Source organism: Mizuhopecten yessoensis, unplaced genomic scaffold, assembly GCF_002113885.1.
Source record: "Mizuhopecten yessoensis strain PY_sf001 unplaced genomic scaffold, ASM211388v2 scaffold10643, whole genome shotgun sequence".
In the NCBI taxonomy this organism is placed as follows: Eukaryota; Metazoa; Mollusca; class Bivalvia; order Pectinida; family Pectinidae; genus Mizuhopecten; species Mizuhopecten yessoensis.
This window is the reverse complement of record NW_018408649.1, coordinates 26722-52452: the sequence shown is the minus strand read 5'-3', so window position 1 is coordinate 52452 and position 25731 is coordinate 26722. Positions and strand designations below refer to the sequence as shown.

General features: G+C 34.7%; 2 protein-coding genes across 10 annotated transcripts in view; one reads left to right on the top strand and one right to left on the bottom strand.

Annotated features, from left to right (window-relative positions):
- Positions 1-15515, bottom strand: part of LOC110461629 (PC3-like endoprotease variant B) — a 34334-nt gene extending 18819 nt beyond the window's left edge. For 6 of the 9 annotated variants that reach the window (XM_021515180.1, XM_021515179.1, XM_021515178.1 and 3 more), the window contains exons 1-5: positions 15424-15515; positions 5895-6078; positions 5000-5101; positions 2744-2959; positions 2390-2536 (exon numbers count right to left, since the gene is read on the bottom strand). In XM_021515180.1, the coding sequence (XP_021370855.1) occupies positions 2390-2536; positions 2744-2959; positions 5000-5101; positions 5895-6077 (648 nt within the window). In that variant the 5' untranslated portion in view covers position 6078; positions 15424-15515. Of the gene's footprint in view, positions 1-2389; positions 2537-2743; positions 2960-4999; positions 5102-5894; positions 6079-6353; positions 6615-7584; positions 7630-11422; positions 11723-15423 lie in introns of those variants that run through there. The other 3 variants (XM_021515175.1, XM_021515173.1, XM_021515176.1) reach the window with 3 other exon arrangements.
- Positions 15516-15547: 32 nt separating this feature from the next.
- LOC110461631 (uncharacterized methyltransferase-like C25B8.10) overlaps positions 15548-25731 on the top strand; it is a 19303-nt gene continuing 9119 nt past the window's right edge. The window contains exons 1-5 of the mRNA XM_021515183.1: positions 15548-15696; positions 18289-18388; positions 18943-19022; positions 19679-19804; positions 23119-23209. Of these exons, the coding sequence (XP_021370858.1) occupies positions 15649-15696; positions 18289-18388; positions 18943-19022; positions 19679-19804; positions 23119-23209 (445 nt within the window). The 5' untranslated portion in view covers positions 15548-15648. The remainder of the gene's footprint in view (positions 15697-18288; positions 18389-18942; positions 19023-19678; positions 19805-23118; positions 23210-25731) is intronic.

Genomic DNA, 25731 nt, shown 5'->3' with positions numbered 1-25731 from the left:
AACATAAAATCCATGACAACAGTATCATAGCAAACATACAATCCATCACAACAGTATCACAGGAAACATACAATCCATCACAACAGTAGCACAGGAAACATACAATCCATCAGAACAGTAGCACAGGAAACATACAATACATCAGAACAGTAGCACAGGAAACATACAATACATCACAACAGTATCATAGGAAACATACAATCCATGACAACAGTATCATAGGATACATACAATCCATCAGAACAGTATCATAGCAAACATACAATCCATCAGAACAGTATCATAGCAAACATACAATCCATCACAACAGTATCACAGGAAACATACAATCCAACAGTATCATAGGATACATACAATTCATCACAACAGTATCATAGGATACATACAATTTATCAGAACAGTAGCACAGGAAACATACAATCCATCACAACAGTAGCACAGGAAACATACAATCCATCAGAACAGTAGCACAGGAAACATACAATGCATCACAACAGTATCATAGGAAACATACAATCCATCAGAACAGTATCATAGGAAACATGCAATCCATCACAACAGTATCATAGGAAACATACAATACATCACAACAGTATCATAGGAAACATACAATCCATCACAACTGTATCATAGCAAACATACAATCTATCATAACAGTATCACAGGATACATACAATCCATGACAACAGTATCACAGGATACATACAATCCATGACAACAGTATCATAGGAAACATACAATCCATGACAACAGTATCATAGGAAACATACAATCCATCACAACAGTATCATAGGAACCATACAATCCATCACAACAGTAACATAGGAAACATACAATCCACCACAACAGTATCATAGGAACCATACAATCCATCACAACAGGATCATAGGAAACATACAATCGATCACAACAGTATCATAGGAACCATACAATCCATCACAACAGTAACATAGGAAACATACAATCCACCACAACAGTATCATAGGAACCATACAATCCATCACAACAACATACAATACATCAGCACAGTATCATAGGAAACATCCAATCCATCCCAACAGTATCATAGGATACATACAATCCATCACAACAGTAACATAGGAAACATACAATCCACCACAACAGTATCATAGGAACCATACAATCCATCACAACAGTAACATAGGAAACATAAAATCCATCAGAACAGTATCATAGGATACATACTATCCATCACAACAGTATCACAGGAAACATACAATCCATCACACCAGTATCACAGGATACATATAATCCATGACAACAGTATCACAGGAAACATACAATCCATCACAACAGTATCATAGCAAACATACCATCCATCATAACAGTAGCACAGGAAACATACAATCCATCACAACAGCATCATAGGATACATACAATCCATCACAACAGTATCATAGGAAACATACAATCCATCACAACAGTATCATAGCAAACATACAATCCATCACAACAGTATCATAGGAAACATACAATCCATCACAACAGTATCATAGGAAACATACAATCCATCACAACAGTATCATAGCAAACATACAATTGGACATTTGTATAAGCCTACTTAGCTTGTATACAAAGACCATTACTCTTTAAAACTGTTTCTGTTGCTTCCTTCATTGGTCACTCCTGCAGGTGGGGGATCGGGTAAAGAATACACCTGCTGTTACCCACTGCATGTATCGTAGGGGGCAATTAATGTTGGAACCCTCTGCAGAATTCGGGATTGGCTTTGGTGTCCTCTTATTGGGGACACAAAAGCGACCAAAATAAATCTGCTGCACCCATTGCAATATTTGGGATCTTTATCTTTCTTTCTACTTCTAACTACTTTTTATTTCTTAGCACCTTGCCTGGCAACACCTCACTTTTGGCTTTAATATTGAGTGTTCGCCCAGGTGAGGAAGGCAATGGGTTCTGTCCCCAGGCCAGAACATACCCAAGTCCTTAATAATGGTAGTTGTTATTCCCTGTTTAACGTTTTACGGGAATGGCAACAACGGGTTCTCCCGTTGTCAGTATAATGTGACCGGGCGGAGTGGGGTGCTGGTGCCTTCAGCATGGTATTTCAGTGATATAGCACTATAAAGGAAGCAAGCACACCAACATACCCTGTCTCCTGCATACACACATGCAAGCACGCATACACTACACACATTGAGGCACATCCTTAGATGACCTTAGCTGTTAATAGGATGCTAAACAAAATTAAACCAAACAAAACAAAATCCTTCAGTTGTCATTATTGACATTTACACTCAAAGTACTTTTAACTAATTTCTAGTTTTTAATTATCAAGAAAAACAATGATAGTTCATAAACTTATAATTAAATTCTATGAAGATAGAATCACAACAGTTTGTGTACTTACATAGTTACCACGGAGATCAGGATGGCTGTGGTCCAGACCATCGTCCAGGACGACTACCCTGATATTGCGCCCTGTGAATTCTCCTTGCCACGCCTTGTTGACACGAAGATCTACACCACATTTACCTCCTGTCTGTCCTTCATTGCACTGGAAACATCAGAAAAAGTTGTTGACAAACACTAAAATATGAGAAATTATTCATCCAAATCACCCATACCCTGATATTTGTTTATTGTGATCTTGAAACCCCAGCAATAATATGACATGATACACATACAGGGAGTAAACCATTCAACACATTACAGATAGGAAAGTAAATTGCTCATCAATGTTTAATATTTAACAAATACTCACAATAAACCAGGAGTCACGGTAATATTTGTCGTTGAATTTCAATTTAAAGTTATCATGGCAGTCTGGATTAGGCATTCCTCGTGTGGAAAAGCTTCTCTCCTCAGCACGGTAAAACTCAGAAGGGTCAATGTTCCTAGTTGGAAACTCCACTTGTTTGTCATAAATTATCTCCCTTTTTACACGATCCAACACTTTGAGTTGTGAAACTTCTCTTACCTATATTCAGAAAAAAATGATGTTAATGACAAACAGAGATAATATACAAACACCATAGCAAAATATAACCTTGTGATTCATACCATAAAGTATAGTCTGATGTGATGTCTACCAGGGAGTAATGATGTCTACCATAAAGTTGATGTGTTGTCTATCGTAGAGTTCTGTTGTCTGTCATAAAAATGTGTTGTTTAATTGCATAAGTGTTGTCTACAAAAGAGGTGTATTTTTTTTTCAAAAGAGTTGTGTTGTCTACCATAGAATTGTGTTGTCTACTATTAAGTTGTGTTGTCTACCATTAAGTTGTGTTGTCTTGCATTAGGTTGTGTTGTCTACCATTAGGTGTGTTGTCTATTATTAAACTGTGTTTTCTATCATAGAGTTGTGTTGTCTACCATTAAGCTGTGTTTTCTATCATAGATTTGTGTTGTCTTACATTAGGTTGTGTTGTCTACCATTAAGTTGTATTGTCTACCATTAAGTTGTGTTGTCTACCATAGCATTGTGTTGTCTACCATTAAATTGTGTTGTCTGCCATAGAGTTGTGTTGTCTGTCATAAAAATGTGTTGTTTAATTACATAAGTGTTGTCTACAAAAGAGGTGTATTTTTTTTTCAAAAGAGTTGTGTTGTCTACCATAGAGCTGTGTTGTCTACCATAGAATTGTGTTGTCTACTATTAAGTTGTGTTGTCTACCATAGAGCTGTGTTGTCTGCCATAGAATTGTGTTGTCTACTATTAAATTGTGTTGTCTGCCATAGAGCTGTGTTGTCTTCCATAGAATTGTGTTGTCTACCATTAAGTTGTATTGTCTACCATTAAGTTGTATTGTCGACCATTAAGTTGTGTTGTCTACCTTAGCATTGTGTTGTCTACCATTAAGTTGTATTGTCTTCCATTAAGTTGTGTTGTCTACCATAGCATTGTGTTGTCTACCATTAAATTATGTTGTCTGCCATAGAGTTGTGTTGTCTACCATAGAGTTGTGTTGTCTACTATCAAGTTGTGTTTTCTACTATTAAGTTGTGTTGTCTACCATTAAGTTGTGTTGTCTTGCATTAGGTTGTGTTGTCTACCATTATGTTGTGTTGTCTATTATTAAGTTGTGTTTTCTACCATAGACTTGTGTTGTCTACCATTAAGCTGGGATTTCTACCATAGATTTGTGTTGTCTTACATTAGGTTGTGTTGTCTACCATTAAGTTGAGTTGTCTACCATAGAGTTGTGTTGTCTTACATTAGGTTGTGTTGTCTACCATTAAGTTGTATTGTCTACCTTTAAGTTGTGTTGTCTACCATAGCATTGTGTTGTCTACCATTAAATTTTGTTGTCTGCCATAGAGTTGTGTTGTCTACCATAGAGTTGTGTTGTCTTACATTAGGTTGTATTGTCTACTATTAAGTTGAGTTGTCTACCATTAGGTTGTGTTGTCTTGCATTAGGTTGTGTTGTCTACCGTTACGTTGTGTTGTCTACCATTAAGTTGAGTTGTCTACTACTAAGTTGAGTTGTCTACCATTAAGTTGTGTTGTCTATTATTAAGTTGTGTTGTCTACCATTAAGCTGTGTTTTCTACCATAGAGTTGTGTTGTCTTACATTAGGTTGTGTTGTCTACCATTAAGTTGTGTTGTCTACCATTAGGTTGTGTTGTCTATTATTAAGTTGTGTTGTCTACCATTAAGCTGTGTTTTCTACCATAGAGTTGTGTTGTCTACCATAGAGTTGTGTTGTCTTACATTAGGTTGTGTTGTCTACCATTAAGTTGAGTTGTCTACCATTAGGTTGTGTTGTCTACTTTTTATTTGTGTTGTCTACCATTAAGTTGAGTTGTCTACCATTAGGTTGTGTTGTCTACAATTAAGTTGTGTTGTCTACCATAGAGTTGTGTTGTCTACAATTAACTTATTTTGTTTACCATGCCATAGACTTTAGTAAAATAATAGCTGGCCACATCATGCTTATTCATGACTTCATATTTTTACTTTATTTATATCATAAATATCATACAGGACATATAAAACATTATGTTGTAAACATACCCGTGGATCATCCTTAAGTTTTGTGAGGTGAAGGTCAGCACTGCGTTTTGATCGAGTCGCAACTTCTGGATGTATCAATGAGTATATTCCAATTTCTTTAAGCTACATGGTATCAAAAAGAAAACTATTTTTGACACAGTGAAATTAAAGGTCATAGACATATGTGAAAGGAAAATGGTAAAATCAGAATGGTATGGCACATCAGTTGGTTTACAATATGTGACACGATGGTTAGGGGTTCTAATTCCAGAACACCTTTTTCTTATAATGATTAATCCATATCATATTTGGCTTTCCCTGCTTAATTCAATGATGTTTTTTCCCATAATAATATTTTATCTTTTCTGTATTGGCTCAGGCTATTTCTGTTGTTAACACTCGAAAAAATTACAAGTATTCAGGTGAGAATGCTGCTTCGTTATAACTCGAGAATATTACAAGTATTCAGGTGAGAATGCTGCTTCGTTATAACTCGAGAATATTACAAGTATTCAGGTGAGAATGCTGCTTCGTTATAACTCGAGAATATTACAAGTATTCAGGTGAGAATGCTGCTTCGTTATAACTCGAGAATATTACAAGTATTCAGGTGAGAATGCTGCTTCGTTATAACTCGAGAATATTACAAGTATTCAGGTGAGAATGCTGCTTCGTTATAACTCGAGAAAATTACAAGTATTCAGGTGAGAATGCTGCTAAGATGTGAAAACTGTTGTCAAATCCATTTGTATTGTGATATGCAATCAAACTAATTTAAACTGATATACCTTTACATGTAAATTTCTCCTAACATACATTGATGATTGACATAATTATATTGTTACCCCGGACCAATAACATACACCGATTTATTTTGTGTGTCCCTCTAACCTCCATCTTGGATTTGCTTGCTTACCTGGTGTTCCTGTTCCAGTTTGAAGCCGTGCTCCCTGGCCACGGCCTCAAGATCACGTTCGTCTACCTGTATGAGGAACTGATTGAGATGTTCTCCAGCTAGTGGTTGGTCCTCTGCGGTCAACGGGTGAGCGGTCAGCAGGCACAGGAACAGGCAGCTGACCACCACCCTGATCATCATCATTCTGTAACAATCACAAACATGACTTATATGTGACATACATGTTGAACTGGTATTCAGCAGAGGATATACATTTTGGACACGTGCATCTCAAATATGACAATGGACATGTAGTAGCACTAATAAGCATATGTGTTATGTTTCAGACATGTGAATATAAAACATACATCGAGGCAAAGAGTAGTGCCTCTATCAGAGTTCTTAGCAGTGATCGATAATCCAGCCTCTGTACATGTTTATACACTCGAAATACTAAATTTCATTAAAATAATTGTTTACCATTTCAATATATATTTTTTTGTTCTTCTTATAAATCCAGTCAGCGTCCAGGATGACGAGTTATCTGTTAGGGTTTCAACATGAAATATGGTTTCAGGTGACCAACAGTTAAAGGTAGAGGTGGACCTTCTCTACTGAACTTATACACAGATGACCATCGTTACATGACCAGGATAGACTACATATGTATGTGTATACCAATAATGTCCGTCACAACTGATGATAGGTAGATAACTTCTGAGTAAGTATTGCTTGCTCAGCCAAGCATGTCTGTATCACAGCCTTTTAGTGTTAACCAAGTGGAGCATACCCAGATATTTTACTTTAGGCCAAAACATACATCACACAGGTTTAAACATTACATTTACATTTCACAGATGTGTGTTTGTAAACAGATTTAATTTTTTCACACCTGGATAAAAAACACAGTCAGCTGAACACTTGTGACATTGTATATATATATATATAATAGCAATGTCATATCCAAACCATACTGTTATACCATATAATAATATACCGGTAGCATTGTCATATCTAAACAACACCTGCAAGTATATACCATATATATATACCAGGTATAATAGCAATGTCATATCCAAACCATACTTGTGAAAATATATATGTATTGCTTACCTTTAAGCAATCATGGCAATATATTCTCATTAAAAGTAGTATGGCAAAAAAGATTCCAGGGACAGGGCCAGTCCCCAGAACCAATCCTGGTAGCATACCGGGGTATATGTACACCAAAATCTTCATCCTCTATTATCACAGGGTAGAAATCTCAAATATCCCATGATATGACCAAGAGACTAAGTCCCTAAAGGTGAGAGCAGACCCTAAGGCCAATTCTGGTAGCATGATATTGTTATCATCTTTTTATGCCGAGCAATTGTATATATGATTATAATTATTGGATGGGAATCTCAACAGTTTCAAAGCTTTAACCCAGTCTCTATGGGTGGTGCCATCCCCGAAGCCATCCTGGCAGCATATGTGTATTCGTCTCTCGATGATTATAGGGAGGGGATCTCAACTGTTTCCAAGTTGTGACCCAGAAACAAAGTCCCTAAGTGACCCTCTATTTGTACACATTCGAATCCTCTTTACTTAGGGACACTTCCAGTCAAATTTGGTAAAATTCCAGTCAACAGTTTGAGAATCAGAAGAAGTTATTGGAAGAAATAGTTGACAGGTGGATGACGGATGCCACAGTATTGCATTAGCTCACCTAAATTTATCCTCCTCCTTTCTTCTATCTCTCAATCTTTTCTTTCTTAAAAACAGTACATATCATAATTATATGCAGCTACAATATTAACTACATAAAACATAAAATAAAAATTATGTATCTTTAATATAGTGTTAGAATTTTTGCTGATGACTAGAAATGGAATGAGTGTGTGTATGTTGTATGGAAAAATGAATTGTAAATGTATTATGTACTGTTAAAAAATCTTCAAAAATAAAAGAAATTTAAAAAAAAAAAAAAAACATTATCCTCCGAAATTTTTTAAGATATACTTGACTATCAAATATACTTCCATGTAAAATCCACCTACAGAAGGGGAAGATGTTTAGTGTTACCAGCACCTGGCCTGATAGCTTGTCAATGTACTATTTAGTAGGTCTCATATATATTACCTGTACATAAACATACAGGATTACCTACATATCAGGTAACTGAACTAAAACATTGATGGTCTTTCACCTTTTAATGAAGGGAAATTAAATATTTTTATCATGATTTTATCTAGCCATATAGATCAATAAGTCATATGTATATGCCTCAAAGTTATACTGATTTTTTCATTATTAAGTGATGTCATTCAGACTCTTAGTATTAGAAATACTGTACGTACATTACAATTATAAACTACATAACAGATCAATAGATATACATTTATGAAGCAGAATTCGGTAGATTTTTGAACAACGCATAATAATTATATAACTATAAGATGATACAATTATGCATTCTATTATGTAATTTCCGATTTTTCCTGTTTTGACGATGATTTTTTGCAATTTACACAAAAACTGACTGGTCCCCAAAATACCCTGATAAATGGGTGGTGTGATAAGAGCTGTGTAAGAACTCTGGATTACATAGTGTCATACATACGATAATTGATTACATAAATCAATTAACTTCAACAACAAAACAGGAATTACTTATGGAACATTTGGTGAAAACTGTACCTAAATACAGGTCCAGTGATTTATAAATGACTTTTGACAGGATTATGAGTCATGTACTTTTCCTTTTAATATCAATATATACTGTAAAATTTTGATGATTAATCACCAAAGTGTCATTTTAAAATCATGTAACATTTCTAACAATTTTCAAACTAAAGGGGGAAAAGTCAGAGAGGATGGGTCAGGATTTGTTAGAAAATATTAGCATTAAATGTGAGAAGAAAGTACATCAGCTTCACATATCTATAATCATGTTAGGAGAAAATATCTATTACACATTACATAGTTTGACATTAGAACAAAGGTGAACATTTCCCCAATGAGAAGAATTAAAGAAATAACTTAACTGTTTTACATATTTGAAGCTACATTGATCAAGACACACAATTTATTTGAATTGTATTGCAATGATTGTTATAAATCATTGTCACAGGCATATATTGATCATTCCATTCTATAGGATAAGAAAACAACATTGTAATAATTTGGTTGAAACATATTTGAGATTTATATATTTCAAAAAGTTGCAATGAAGTGTTGTTATTCAAAAACAAACCATCACACCAAAGGAATGGGACGATAGACCATAGTGTGGTCTTCCTCTAGAAATTTAGTAGACCGTCTTCAGAGGAGACCTATGGAAGATCTCTTGTCAATGCCTTGATAATAGGTTGGTTATCATTTGAGTTAGTTAACCAGAAAAATTATGGGTGCTGCCTACCTTTATACAGCAACGTTTACAAAATAAAAAAACTTTCAAAAACTTTGAAAGATGTTATTGAGCTGAAAGAAATTAAATCGAGGATGACATTGACTAAGCAGATTACATTCTACTAATTCATTATTCACAGATTTTGCTCATCAAACTTATCCTAGACATTTTTTTGTTCTAGATGCTAGAGTCTATATATATTTTCCGTGCAAACATTCATTTGAGCAAAATTTCCAAAGCGAGTCTAAAGCAAAAGTGGAAGCTTTCAGTAAAGCCATCATCATCTGTGTGATCCGTGATCATTACACGCCATAAAAGACATTGAAAATGGATATTTTTAAATTTATTTGATTACCATCACGTTTCAAGTTAGCAACTTTATTTATAAGTTTATTTTGTATTCTGTTGTCCTGATAGTAAAATGTAACGTAGCTAGACCTTTCACTGGCGATGTGATGAGTAAGTTACTGAGCTAAATTGAAGTTGTCATTTTAAATTCTTGATGGTACAATACCCCTGATTTTAACCTAATTAAATGGTCCTATCTGAGATTCTCCACTTGCTTCAAATTTGCCGATATGTAAATAAGGTCTATATCAAGAAGATTCTAAGGAAGTGAGATTTCTCAATAGAATCACAAATAAAAAGAGATCAAATTCAACAAAACTTAACTTATTTGAACCCCTTCCTCATCATTATAAAAGATTTTATGTAGAAAATATTGGTAGGAAGAGGTTCTGGAAATAGAGATGCAACAAATGCATCTATCATGTTACTCTCACATTTTCAACTCAGGTTGTCATCTTTTTTTTTAAGAAAAACATTAGAAATCTACCTTTGTATTTGACCTCCTTAACGTTTAGTTGACCATGGTATTTAAATACCTGGGCTTTGAATTAGGAATGTAAAAATTAAATGTACATAATTAATTCGACATTTTATGCAATGTCTTGTATCACTAAATATTAGCTGTCAAAACCAGTACTGTACATGAACTTGTAGGCTCACAAACACTAGCCAGTATAAGTAATTAGTTTCCCTTTGTTCAGTTTGGACTGTCTTTGATGTTGTGTCAGATATTAAAGAATAATAATTATAACTCTTTATGTTAAATATGAAAGTTATGCACTTCATGTCTTAATCTTACAAAGTCAGTATGTTCTAGTAGATCCATGTTCTATTCTAGCTTAAATATCTAGCTATAACTGTCAAGTAAGGAGTGATACATGTAAACAATAACCGAAATCTAAACATGTACTACGATAAGAACAACTATTATAAGTATCTATAATTATTTATGACTTAACTTTGCCAATGACTGGTAAAAATACCTTATTTCTAAGCGGATAATAGCAGTATGTTGGAGTTCCAGAATGATTGAGCTTATTTTCTAAGCGCTAAAATAGAAAATAAAGACACATGATCCTAACATAATGACCTAAGTAACTTATTTACCATAATCAGAACAGTTCCACATTCATGTAAATATTGCTAACTTATCGTTCCTCCATATTTGCTACAAGAAAAAAAGTCCTTATTTGCCTAGCGTGAGCACAGAATTGCATGAAGGAGTTTAAGAAAGTTATATATATATTATATTGTACAAAAATGAAAAGGTTAACAGACGAATGGTGGCTATTCCATTGTCTATCCCATGAACATTTTTGACAGGCTTTTAAAAATGTAAATAATGATTTTATTATAACAGTTAATAAATAGGGCTATCCTTTTATTTTGCCAAAAATATGCAGAACATTTTTTGGTAGTTAAATAATTTAATTTAATAGGGTTAAATAACTTAGAAATACAAATAATACCATAACGGTACCAAAACAGGATTTTTAAATTTTATTGTGGAATTTTAAGCACATTATTCTTCTTGTTATTTTTCACTGAAATACACCACAATATTCTGGTTTAAATCTTGTAGAAACATCCCATCTCGATCATCTGTCATCAGTATACTAGATTTAATTATCTATTACTTTTTGTTTAAATATTTCATCCTGTTTTATGTATACCTACATATACAGTGCCATTTAGTACCATATGGTTGATTTTTGCCATTAAATAAAAAATTAAGTAAACTTACAACAATTGCAATGATAAACTTTATTTATCATTTTATCAAAATTATGTTAGAAACTATATTTACCTGTCCTTCAGTTTTAGTTAATGCTTGATCCACCAGTAACTACGTAATCGTGTGATGTAACAGGTCCTGTCCTAAATCTCTTTTACACGTTGCTCATCTGTGGTGTGCTAAGACGGGTATTCTACTACAGTGAGGCGTCTCAATATCCAATCATACAGACTGTATTATCATACAGACTGTATTATCATACAGACTGTATTATCTGACAAACCAATAGCAAGGCCTCAACTATTGATCAAAGTATACCTATATATCAAAAGGTAAGGGACAGGTAAACATATCCACTGAGTACAGGATTATCTGGAAAATAATTAAGTTTCTAACTTGGTAAAGAAACATTGTCATTTACGTCAGTGCTTGGTATATATAGACACCTGTCCACAGCTGAGCGGCCACACTGATACACCCGGATATATTTATACAGCACCTGGTTAGCTTAACGGTTTAGTACATCGAACACATCTTCCTTGGTTTTACCCCAAAATATGAAACAATTTTCAGTTCAGTTTTTTATTAAATATCAGCTATGAGCAAGGCAGGCCTGAATATCACACTTAAAATAATTTATACGTTACATACAAACAGTGAATGATTTGTAAACAAGTCGGAGCAACACAAGCTCTGGGTGTACTACTGTTATCAGCCGTGCCAGGCCTGTTTTTACTCCCACACCATGACCACGTCACAGATCAGTCCTAACTCTCTACTCCTATACACGTGATTGTTCTCCCTGAAAGCTTTTAAATTCAAACACTCATGATCAGTGGTCACGATATTCTAACCCTGTACAAAGATTACGATGAACCTCTAGGTCATCATTTTACTTTACCTTGAAGTGATCATTCTGACAAAAGAAACTTTCACTTATTGTTGGTGTAAAGAATCAATGAAATTGGTTTACAACACAAGAAGCCTTTGTCCTTCCCACCTTCTACCTCCAACAAACTGGTAAACCGTGACACTTTCCTATGTATATAGACATCATTAAGTTAAAATATCATAGCTTATATTACATGTACATATATATTACACACGAACAGGGTTACTAAATAAAACATATACATACACACAATTTGTTGAATGAATAAGATGCCTAAGATGCCTCTTGTTTCATTTTCACCTTGCTTATAAATGGCTATTTTTTTCCAACAGAAAAACAGCATAACATTTGCAGTAGACTATTGATCACAATCACATCTGAAGGTTTAGAATCTGAGGTTCCAGAAATCATGCTCAGGCAAATAACGGTTTTCCTAACTCACAATTTAGCAAACAACTTTTATTACAATTAATACAATTAATCAGCAAGTACATTAAGCACTGATTACAAATGCAAATGTTTTTTATGGAAGATTTTAGCAAGTACAATGTATGCTTACACTGATGTACTTAACACAAGTCGGAGGGGATTGCTAATGTATGCTTACACTGATGTACTTTACACAAGTAGGAGGGGATTGCTAATTCAGGATCATTGCAGCTCAAACAGTCATTTTAAATTTGTTTGGGACATCTTATAAATGAATTAAATAAGATGTTTCATGTTGATTCATTTAGCATAATATCATATTGCTTACACATTTTCTTTTTTAAAGAAAAAACAGAAATCTAAACGTCGCAGCTTTTGAAATATGTATTTATTTAAATGTTATTTATTTCAGAGCTGACTGTCAAAGGATTGTAAAATCCTACTATTTGTCAGAATAAATCCATGTATCTATGTACAGCATTATACAACTTGGAATCAATTTTACAGATATCTCTAAATACCAGACTTATAATATAACAAGGCATCATATATAGTTGATATGAATAACCTTGCACTTCTTAGTCATAACAAATGTGAAGTTCTTGACTGCAGTAGGTCGAAATGTGAATTCGCACAAGAGGTGATGTAAGTGAGCACTAGTGTGAAGTTTCATGGTGATTGGAAAAGAAATAAAAACTGTAGAACGGTGATTGGAAAATTCTACCTAATTATATTGGTAGTAATTATAACAGTGACCTATGTTTTGACTGCAGAAGGTCAAAACACAAGCTTGAACAAGAGGTGACTTTTGAGAACTTGTGTGTGAAAGCGACGATGTTCAATACGTACATATTGTTTGTGTATAAAGTAAAGCTGACATTACATGTACGTAAAGTTTTGTGACAATCAGATAAGAAGTCTTTAGAGAGGTGAGGCTGTTTGGGACACGCATGCACTTACATACGGCCAGATCCCTATAAACCTTCAATTAGGGTATAATTAACTTGAACATCTCTCTATATCAGTAAACTTTAACATGATCTCTGATCTCCAATATTGCAAAATATAATTAGAATCAACAAATATTACATTATACACTCAACTTTACATAATATCTACACATATCATATCAACTTCAATATTATCACCAACCTTTAAATATTAAATTTACAGTGACAATTAATTGTATGAGATCTGCACTGGTATTACATTATATAACAATTTTGACTGAAATAACAATGGTTACTTTATTTTGTAAATATTTTGTCTTGTTATTTCTTTGGCCTCATTCAGAACACACCTATTAAACTTACTATACGATTACAATAGAACAATAGTTGAATTCAACATTGCATGTCGTCTATATATTGGTCGCCACTTCCTGGTTGGACAGCTTAGCCTTACACCTCTTACAGACTGACTGAATTGGTACGTGTATTTGCTTCAGAAATTCATCAAACAACAGCTCTGTCGAGCGTAATTGCAGACTGTTTCTATTGTATTGATGCAAATGAAGTATTGATGTAAATTCAAATTTTGATTATCAATAATTATAAACTACCAACATTTATTCATTGTTTGGTCATGAAGTATATTAAATTCTTGATATTCATAAGTTTACCATTTAAAGAATGTTCATTAATATGTCTTTGACAGGGTCAGAGACAATGTGTATGTGTTTGACAGGGTCAGAGGTCATGTTTATGTTTTTGACAGGGTCAGAGGTGGTCATGTGTATGTGTTTGACAGGGTCAGAGGTGGTCATGTGTATGTGTTTGACAGGGTCAGAGGTAATATGTACGTGTTTGACAAGGTCAGAGGTAATGTGTATGTGTTTGACAGGGCCAGAAGTTATATATGTGTATGTGTTTGACGGTGTCAGAGGTAATGTGTATGTGTTTGACAGGGTCAGAGGTCATGTGTATGTGTTTGACAGGGTCAGAGGTCATGTGTATGTTTGCCAGGGTCAGAGGTAATGTTTACACTATTAAGTGGCTTTTATCTTATAATTACCATATAACAGTATATTTCCACAGGGTACCGACACCTTTTTTACACCTCGGTACCCTCAATTTTTATAATGTGTAAAAACACTGGACCAAAATTATATAAGACAAGTGTTGCTATTATTTACTGATGTGTTTATATACGACTACTTGTATTGTTAATTGAAATTATTACAATTTATTTCATATTATATATTATTCAAAATCTCGAAACTGAGCCCCTGGTAGTGTGCCTGGGATGTGCTTACTTAAGTTTAGCAATGTCAAGTGTGGCCAGTAACTGATATTTTATTAACTTAGGAAATAAATCCCAGATATGCATGTATAGATTTTCATTTCATGTCTTTTAATTGCAGAGCTAGGAACTTTGTTTTGCAAGTATATATGATATTAAATTTAAGTCACATTCTTGCTTCAATCATAAGTTCAAATTATTTCAATCCCATATGATAGTAAACAAAAAAGTTAAGTTTAGCGTTATTTACATAAATCATATTTTTAGTTGAGAGTTAATTTCAATCCAATTGAAAATGCTCAGCTAAAATGTTTGTATTGATTGAGAAACTTTAGTAAATAAACAGCACAAGGTGGCTCGACTGCTCCAGTTTTGTGTTGTTTAGACACTAATTACTTTGCTGTTGTTGTATTTAAAACTCATTTGCTCTATGATGTGATCGTTTTAAACAGTTAAATATTCGACAGATAAATAGCTGCAAAAAGGTGAGTAAATAATCTGTGAACCTTACCTGTTTCGTCGTTTGACAACTTTCAGTACCTGTATGTTCGGGCAGGTACCCGTTTCTCAATTTTGTATCACACTATATGAAATCGTAGAGATATTCCGAACGAAAAAGTTTTTGTCACATTGTCATCATGTGACCTTCACAAAATGGTGGATAAAGGCATCAGAAAATACCGGTGTTGTTAGGAATTGTTGTAGAAGACTTGGTATTATTAGAGTGATCAAGAGGATGTCATCCACTTCTGTCCACGCCAAAACAAAGACAGGGTTTATCAACGTAAGCTTGATACCGCTATACCACGTACTTGCGAGAGTTTTGTTATAAAATGATGCATTGCAGCCACATGCATACAATATATGATTTACCTTGATCCGGATGACCGGGAAATGAGCTTAAAGCTCGTATTGGCCCAATCTTTTACATCAATTCTTTAATGTTTTCATTGTTCATGTAGTCGTTATAGGGTTTCATCTTCTTGACAATTCTTCAAAATTAAAGTTGTAATGCCATACCTGGTTAAAAGAATTGGAACAACACTTTTTTATGCATCATTTCAATGGTTAAAAATATGTACACAGATTAAAGAATTAGTAAACAGCAGCTGTAGTCCGAATTATTCTGACGTTTTATCGACTTTTTTTTTTACCAATGTAAAAAATAACGATAAAACGTCGGAATAATTCGGACTTCAGCAGCTGCATGCATGGTGCATGCTTACTGGGTTAGCTATGGCTATCTGGTCGCCTACGATGGACCCATGCAGTCCAGTTCCGCTACATCTGTATCGGTCTGTAAGGATTTTGACTTGAGTGAGTGCAGACTATGGAAGAGTGAACCAGCTATGATCCCGATATCAGATGGGACAGAAACTAGTTGACGATTGATTTTGTAGAAAACCACTAATCTGAAATATGTCCTACAAATCTGAAGTTTGCCAATGTAGGGATTTCATCATGTCTGTTCGACACACAAATCTATAGCTGCTCTTCTCGGTGGATCTTTAGCAGTTGCTGGAAATGGTTTATTGATGTGGATCCCACACAGTGCAACTGCATTCCATGTTTGGGCGTACTAGAGTCTTNGGGGGGGGGGGGGGGGGGGGGGGGGTCAGAATTTATTTTCATGTTTCGGCTTAAAAGTCCAAGGGACTGGTTTTGCTCTATAAGAGATAAAGAATGTATGTGTTATATCCCATTTGAGATTTGATTGAACATGCAGTTACTCCAAGGTATTTTGCTGGGTCGGTTTTTTGAAGATTATGAAGACAGAGTGTGTTATATTTGAGATACTGAGTGAGTGTGGTTTCAATCATAGGGGCATGTTTCGATCAATATAGATAATGCTATTACAAACAGTTTTACTTATTGTTTTTTTTATTGATCGGAACAAGTTCCTGTGGTTTCAACCAGAATCACCACCCGGGTTCAAATTTCAGTCCATAAAAAAGTTTCTATCTGGCAAGGCATGAAAATACAATCGGATGTCATGGTGTCCGTCTGGTGTTATTAGTACTATCAGTAGTGCAAGACGCTAAAATATGATCTGATGTCATTGTGTCCGTCTGGTGTTATTAGTACTATCAGTAGTGCAAGACGCTAAAATATGATCTGATGTCAAAACCAACAACTAAACAAGGTAGAGTAGGATATTTATTTTGGGGTATTGTCTCATCATAGATTTTGGTGAGTTATATGTTTCAGCATAACGTTTTTATTGGTAAGCTGCATGATATCTCATGATAGCATGACCTGCGACCCAACACAAGGTTAATTTTAGACCTTTGTGTGTCATATGGAAAATCTCAAAAAATTACTGAAAGTTTGCCATGAAACATGAGAATTTATAACACATTAAAACACACATGTAAATTTGCAGTTTTGCTCAATACACTTTTTATCTTTTCATAAGTAAATTGTAAATATGTTAATCTCAGTGACAGTCTTCGGTAATTTCAACAGTTTTCTGTCAATATGAGCAAAAAATCATGTTTATTCTTAAGGACTATGAAACCGATAACATGAGGTGTACTTTTAGGAATGACAGATGGATACTGTGTTTTAAGGTCACTGTGATAGTATGATATGAAGATCAGCTATGCCCATCGTATGTAATACATTGTCTTGAGGTCAAAGGTTACCGTTACAAGCAGGAAGGGGTCAAAGACCACCAACAATTATTATAGGTAAAATATCTTACTTCTTCACAAGTTCAATAAAGCCTGTATGGTTATGATATTTTACCAGTAGCTTGCTCAAAAATGTCCTCAAATCAATGACCTTGACACATTTAAGGTCACCAGGGTCAAATAAATGTTAAATGTCAGCATAGGCTATTATAAATTAAAAGCTTTTAAAATCTTCTCAAATTCCAGAAAGCCTAGGGTCATGTTATTTGAACAATAGTATTGACTGGGTTGAAGGATTGAATTACTTTGAAGTACATTGAAGGCCACATGGGGCTAATATGTTATAAACTTCAAATGGTGTTGTCTAAAAATCCTTTAATAGGTCCACAGCCATGGTTCTTAAGTTATGAAGGTGAGCCATGCACATATTTTTCTTATACATGTATGCTTTGTCAAGGTCAAAGGTCAATTTTGTGAGCTCTTTGGGGGCAAGTTCAACTAGGCTTTTAGTGATGAGAAGTTTTAAAAATCTTCTCCCCAATGTCCAGAAAACTAGCAGACTTGCCAGCAGTAACCTGTTGTAAATATATACAATAAAGTTACTTCAAATAAATTATTTTTTTTATCTACTTTCAAGGTTAAAGGAGTAAAAAAAATATAAAACTGAAAACATCTTCTGATGGCTTATTAAGTAAATAATAATTGAATGAAACAGGATCCATAGACCTGTTTTATATCACCAGGGGAAGAATTATGACCAAAGTCGCCCATCATACACTGAGGAGGCTGTGAGTTATATAGCTGACCTTGTAACTGGTGGGAAGATACCCGGACCTAGCACAGGTAAAATGTTTTTCATGCATAACCCGGCCCTTGTAGAAGTAAAATGTTTATCTTTCTTGGTCATAGGAGTCAAGGGTGTAAAGTTTAGCCTGTAACTTGCTGGGATAAAGACTATCATGTCTATTAAAACAAATAACCTTGGCCTAATTCTAAAGAATAAATAAGTAAATAAGTCAAAATCATTAGCAAAGATCCATTGAGTGAAGATTAATGGTACATTTTACACTTTGTAATGTTGGTTTACTTATATAATTACTTCAGGTTTGTTTTAACATATTTGACCTTGAACCAAACAAAAGGACATACATGTGAGATTTTGCCAACAACATTGAATTATAGCTAAGCTATACAGGTCCATTTGACCTCTTGTATGCTATGTCACTTTGATACTCTGTGGAACAGGGCTTTCTGTTGGATATGATGGTTAACACAATAATCATTGTGACCTCATAATTTTTGTTCAGTGAGAATAATACACATGATATCAGTTAGTGAAGATCTTGGGTATGAAAGTCAGATAAATAATGCCAATGGATGAAAACTTCATGTTTCAGGAAATGTGTCATATGATATTGTTGAGCTTGGAGCTGGAACAGGAAAATTCACACAAAAAGTCATGTCCAAGTTGACACAGGTAACATGCCTCTTTATACAACAATGATTGATAATTTTAATGTATAATTAGAAATCTTGATTTGGAAAATAAAAATCACCAATCTTCGCAAAATTAAAATTTGTCTGTAGATATGTTAAACACTTGGTATAAAGTTATATTTTATGACCTAATGAAGGGGTATATGATTCAAAATATTTTTGTTGATAAATACATTTACCCTGTATATATATATGTAACCAGCCAATGGACCCTGCAACATTCTTCAATTCCTTAAAAGGAGTCTTCTAATAAGTGTTTATAATTGTTTTTTTCTGAAAAGCTATTTTTCAGTTGGTTCTTTCATCTCATGAGGGGGCATTAATGAATTATTGTTTGTTTGTATCTGATAACTTTTCACATTCACTGTTATGATCATTGTTGTTTATATAGTATTCATCTTGTCTGGTAAAAGGTGAAAATCACTCTGTAAATTGGAAAACTTATTTGTGCTGTTACTATCACTGAAGCAAAATGATAATGAAAGTTAGATGCATATCATGAAATTATTAAGTTTAAGAAAAGTTTGTTTTATTTTAGATATTGCTGTGGTCAATATTTTTTTTATTCTCCTCAAGATATATGTCATAAATGATTTATAATATCCTTGTAAAATAGTTTGTAATGTATGTACCCAGGATGTTAAATACCTAGCAACAGAACCTATGGAAGGCTTCCTGGATACACTCAAACAACTCTGTCCATCTGTGAGCACAAAGCTATGTGCTGCGAGTGATCTCCCCTTACCTGACAACTCTGTTAGGGTAAGTATTAATTATCTTCCCTTGCCTAGCAGATCTTTCAGTACTTAGAACTTATTATCTCCCCTTGCCTAGAAATTCTGTCAGTATAAGTACTTATTATCTCCCCTTACTCAGAAGTTCTGTTAGTAAAGGTACTTATTATCTCCCCTTTCCCAGAAGTTCTGTCAGTATAAGTACTTATTATCTCCCCTTACCCAGCAGCACTGTCGGTATAAGTACTTATTATCTCCACTTACCCAGAAATTCTGTCAGTATAAGTACTTATTATCTCCCCTTACCCAGAAGTTCTATTAGTATAAGTACTTATTATCTCTCCTTTCCCAGAAGTTCTGTCAGTATAAGTACTTATTATCTCCCCTTACCCAGCAGCACTGTCGGTATAAGTACTTATTATCTCCCCTTACCCAGAAATTCTGTCAGTATAAGTTCTTATTATCTCCCCTTACCCAGAAGTTCTATTAGTATAACTACTTATTATCTCCCCTTACCCAGCAGCACTGTCAGTATAAGTACTTATTATCTCCACTTACCCAGCAGTACTGTCAGTATAAGTACTTATTATCTCCCCTTACCCAGCAGCACTGTCAGTATAAGTACTTATTATCTCCCCTTACCCAGAAATTCTGTCAGTATAAGTACTTATTATCTCCCCTTACCCAGAAGTTCTGTTAGTATAAGTACTTATTATCTCCCCTTACCCAGAAGTTCTGTCAGTATAAGTACTTATCTACCCTTACCCAGCTTATTCTGACGTTTTATCGACTATTGTTATCCTGTTATCAGAAGTTCTGTCAGTATAAGTACTTATCTACCCTTACCCAGCAGCACTGTCAGTATAAGTACTTATTATCTCCCCTTACCCAGCTGATTCTGATGTGTAAGGAGTACTATAAGATGTTTGGATCTATTCTGATATGAAGGGAGTACTATAACATGTTTGAATCTATTCTGATATGTAGGGAGTACTATAACATGTTTGTACCTATTCTGCTATGAAGGGAGTTCTATAAGATGTTTGGACCTATTCTGATGTGTAAGGAGTACTATAAGATGTTTGGACCTACTCTGATGTGTAGGGAATACTATAACATGTTTGGATCTATTCTGATATGTAGGGAGTACTATAAGATGTTTGTATCTATTCTGCTATGAAGGGAGTTCTATAAGATGTTTGGACCTATTCTGATGTGTAAGGAGTACTATAAGATATTGGACCTATTCTAATGTGTAGGGAGTACTATAAAATGTTCGGACCTATTCTGATGTAAGGGAGTACTATAATATGTTTGGACATATTCTGATGTGTAGGGAGTACTACAAGATGTTTGGAACTACTCTGATGTGTTTGGAACTACTCTGATGTGTAGGGAGTACTATAAAATGTTTGGACCTATTCTGATGTAAGGGGGTACTATCATATGTTTGGACCTATTCTGATATGTAGGGAGAACTATAAGGTGTTTGGATCTATTCTGATGTGTACGGGGTACTATAAGATGTTTGGACTTACTCTGATTTGTAGGGAGTACTATAAGGTGTTTGGATCTATTCTGATGTGTAAGGACTTAGGAGTACTAGAAGATGTTTGGACCGAATCTGATGTGTAAGGACTTAGGAGTACTATAAGATGTTTGGACCTACTCTGATGTGTAGGGAGTACTATAAGATGTTTGGATCTATTCTGATGTGTAGGTAGTACTATAAGATGTTTGGACCTATTCTGATGTGTAAGGAGTACTATAAGATATTGGACCTATTCTGATATGTAGGGAGTACTATAAAATGTTTGGACCTATTCTGATGTGAAAGGAGTACTATAAGATATTGGACCTATTCTGATATGTAGGGAGTACTATAAGATGTTTGGACCTATTCTGATGTGTAAGGAGTACTATAAGATATTGGACCTATTCTGATGTGTAGGGAGTACTATAAGATGTTTTGACCTTCTCTGATCCCTAGGGAGTACTATAAGATGTTTGTATCTATTCTGATGTGTAGGGAGTACTATAAGATGTTTTGACCTTCTCTGATCCCTAGGGAGTACTATAAGATGTTTGGACCTACTCTGATGTATAGGGAGTACTATAAGATGTTTGGATCTATTCTGATGTGTTGGGAGTACTATATGATGTTTTGACCTATTCTGATGTTTAGGGAGTACTATAAGATTTTTGAACCTATTCTGATGTGTTGTGGGTACTATATGATGTTTGGACCTATCCTGATGTGTAGGGAGTACTATAAGATGTTTTGACCTATTCTGATATGTAGGGAGTACTATAAGATGTTTTGACCTTCTCTGATCCCTAGGGAGTACTATAAGATGTTTGGATCTACTCTGATGTATAGGGAGTACTATAATATGTTTGGACCTACTCTGATGTGTAGGGAGTACTATAAGATGTTTGGACCTATTCTGATGTGTAGGGAGTACTATAAGATGTTTTGACCTATTCTGATATGTAGGGAGTACTATAAGATGTTTGGATCTTCTCTGATGTATAGGGAGTACTATAATATGTTTGGACCTTCTCTGATGTGGAGGGAGTACTATAAGATGTTTGGACCTATTCTGATGTGTAAGGAGTACTATATGATGTTTGGACCTATCCTGATGTGTAGGGAGTACTATAACATGTTTGGATCTATTCTGATATGTAGGGAGTACTATAAGATGTTTGGACCTATTCTGATGTGTAGGGAGTACTATATGATGTTTGGACCTATCCTGATGTGTAGGGAGTACTATAACATGTTTGGATCTATTCTGATGTGTAGGGAATACTATAAGATGTTTTGATCTATTCTGATGTGTAGGGAGTACTATAAGATGTTTTGACCTATTCTGATGTGTAGGGAGTACTATAAGATGTTTTGATCTATTCTGATGTGTTGGGGGTACTATAACATGTTTTGACCTGTTCTGATGTGTAGGGGGTACTATAAGATGTTTGGACCTATTCTGATCTGTAGGGAGTACTATAATATGTTTGGACCTACTCTGATCTGTAGGGAGTACTATAAGATATTTGGACCTATTCTGATATGTAGGGAGTACTATAAGATGTTTGGACCTACTCTGATGTGAAGGGACTACTATAAATTGTTTGGACCTATTCTGATGTGTAGGGAGTACTATAAGATGTTTCAGTTGTTTTGATCAACCTTGTTTAAAATATCACTGTCTGGCTTCGCTATACTATACTTGAAGGGTAGAAAGCTCTTTAAATCTGGAAAAAAAATTGATGCCCAGTGCTTTCATTGGTTTGCCAGTGAGGACAGTCTGACAAAGATGGTTTTGTTTATTTTAGACTGTGGTGGCTGCCCAGTGCTTTCATTGGTTTGCCAGTGAGGACAGTCTGAAAGAAATTTGCCGTGTGCTGGTGCCAGGAGGCAGGTTTGGTATGTCAAGACAGGATAAGTTTTATTTGACTGAAATCACTGCCCTAGAATAAATAGTTCATATGTCTGGGGTAAGAGCCATGAAAGAAATAATATATAATAATGTGACAGAGCCTTAGAATAAATTGTTTTTTGACTGGTGACACATCCTTAGAGTAATAGTTTATATGACTGGTGATACATCCATAGAGGAATAGATTATATGACTGTGTTAGAGCTCTATGAGAAATAGTTAATATGACTGGTGACACATCCATATAGGAATAGATTATATGACTGTGTTATAGCTCTGTGAGAAATAGTTTATATGACTGGTGAAACAACTATAGAGGAATAGATTATATGACTGTGTTAGAGCTCTGTGAGAAATAGTTTATATGACTGGTGATACATCCATAGAGGAATAGATTATATGACTGGTGACACATCTATAGAGGAATAGATTATATGACTGGTGACACATCTGTAGAGGAATAGATTATATGACTGTGTTAGAGCTCTGTGAGAAATAGTTTATATGACTGGTGACACATCCATATAGGAATAGATTATATGACTGTGTTAGAGCTCTGAGAAATAGTTAATATGACTGGTGATACATCCATAGAGGAATAGATTATATGACTGGTGACACATCTATAGAGAAATAGTTAATATGACTGGTGATACATCCATAGAGGAATAGATTATATGAATATGTTAGAGCTCTGTGAGAAATAGTTTATATGACTGGCGACACATCTATAGAGGAATAGCTAATATGAATATGTTAGAGCTCTGTGAAAAATAGTTTTTATGGCTGGTGACACATCTATAGAGGAATAGATTATCTGACTATGTTAGAGCTCTGTGACAAATAGCTTATATGACTGGTGAAACAACTATAGAGGAATAGATTATCTGACTATGTTAGAGCTCTGTGAGAAATAGTTTATATGACTGGCGACACATCTATAGAGGAATAGATTATCTGACTATGTTAGAGCTCTGTGAGAAATAGCTTATATGACTGGTGAAACAACTATAGAGGAATAGCTTATCTGACTATGTTAGAGCTCTGTGAGAAATAGTTTATATGACTGGTGACACATCTATAGAGGAATAGATTATATGACTGTGATAAGAAAGTTGATATGACTGTGTCAGAGCTGTGTGAGAATTAGTTTATATGACTGGTGATACATTAAATCGAGAAAAGTTTATACAGGTATGACTGGGGTAAGAACTCTGTGGGAAACAGTTTAAATGACTGGTGACACATCCATATAGGGAAAATATTATATGACTATGTCAGAGCTGTGTGAGAAATAATTTATACAACTGGTGACGCATCCAGAGGGGGGAAAAGTTTATGAGACTCAGATAGAGTTTAATCACAGAGTTACTGGAATTAGGAGTAATAGTTAATGTGACTGAGCTACTGGAATTAGGAGTAAGAGTTAATGTGACTGAGCTACTGGAATTAGGAGTAAGAGTTAATGTGACTGAGCTACTGGAATTAGGAGTAAGAGTTAATGTGACTGAGCTACTGGAATTAGGAGTAAGAGTTAATGTGACTGAGCTACTGGAATTAAGAGTAAGAGTTTATGTGACTGAGCTACTGGAATTAGGAGTAAGAATTTATGTGACTGAGCTGCTGGAATTAAGAGTAATAGTTAATGTGACTGAGCTACTGGAATTAGGAATAAGAGTTAATGTGACTGAGCTACTGGAATTAGGAGTAAGAGTTAATGTGACTGAGCTACTGGAATTAGGAGTAAGAATTTATGTGACTGAGCTGCTGGAATTAAGAGTAATAGTTAATGTGACTGAGCTACTTGAATTAGGAATAAGAGTTAATGTGACTGAGCTACTGGAATTAAGAGTAAGAGTTTATGTGACCGAGCTACTGGAATTTAGAGTAAGAGTTTATGTGACTGAGCTACTGGAATTAGGAGTAAGAATTTATGTGACTGAGCTACTGGAATGAGGAGTAAGAGTTTATGTGACTGAGCTACTGGAATGAGGAGTAAGAGTTTTTGTGACTGAGCTACTGGAGTTAGGAGTAAGAATTTATGTGACTGAGCTACTGGAATGAGGAGTAAGAGTTTTTGTGACTGAGCTACTGGAATTAGGAGTAAGAATTTATGTGACTGAGCTGCTGGAATTAAGAGTAAGAGTTTATGTGACTGAGCTTCTGGAATTAGGAGTAATAGTTAATGTGACTGAGCTACTGGAATTAGGAGAGAGGTTAAGAATATAGAAATACACAAGTGACAAATTAGACAAATGTTCATAATTCAAAGAATATGTAAATTAATAGTAGTGACCCTTGTAGATGTTGTTTCTACAATACCAGTGTATTGAGGTAGTGACCCTTGTACATGTTGTTTCTACAATACCAGCATATTGAGGTAGTGACCCTTGTAGATGTTGTTTCTACAATACCAGCGTATTGAGGTAGTGACCCTTGTAGATGTTGTTTCTACAATACCAGTGTATTGAGGTAGTGACCCTTGTAGATGTTGTTTCTACAATACCAG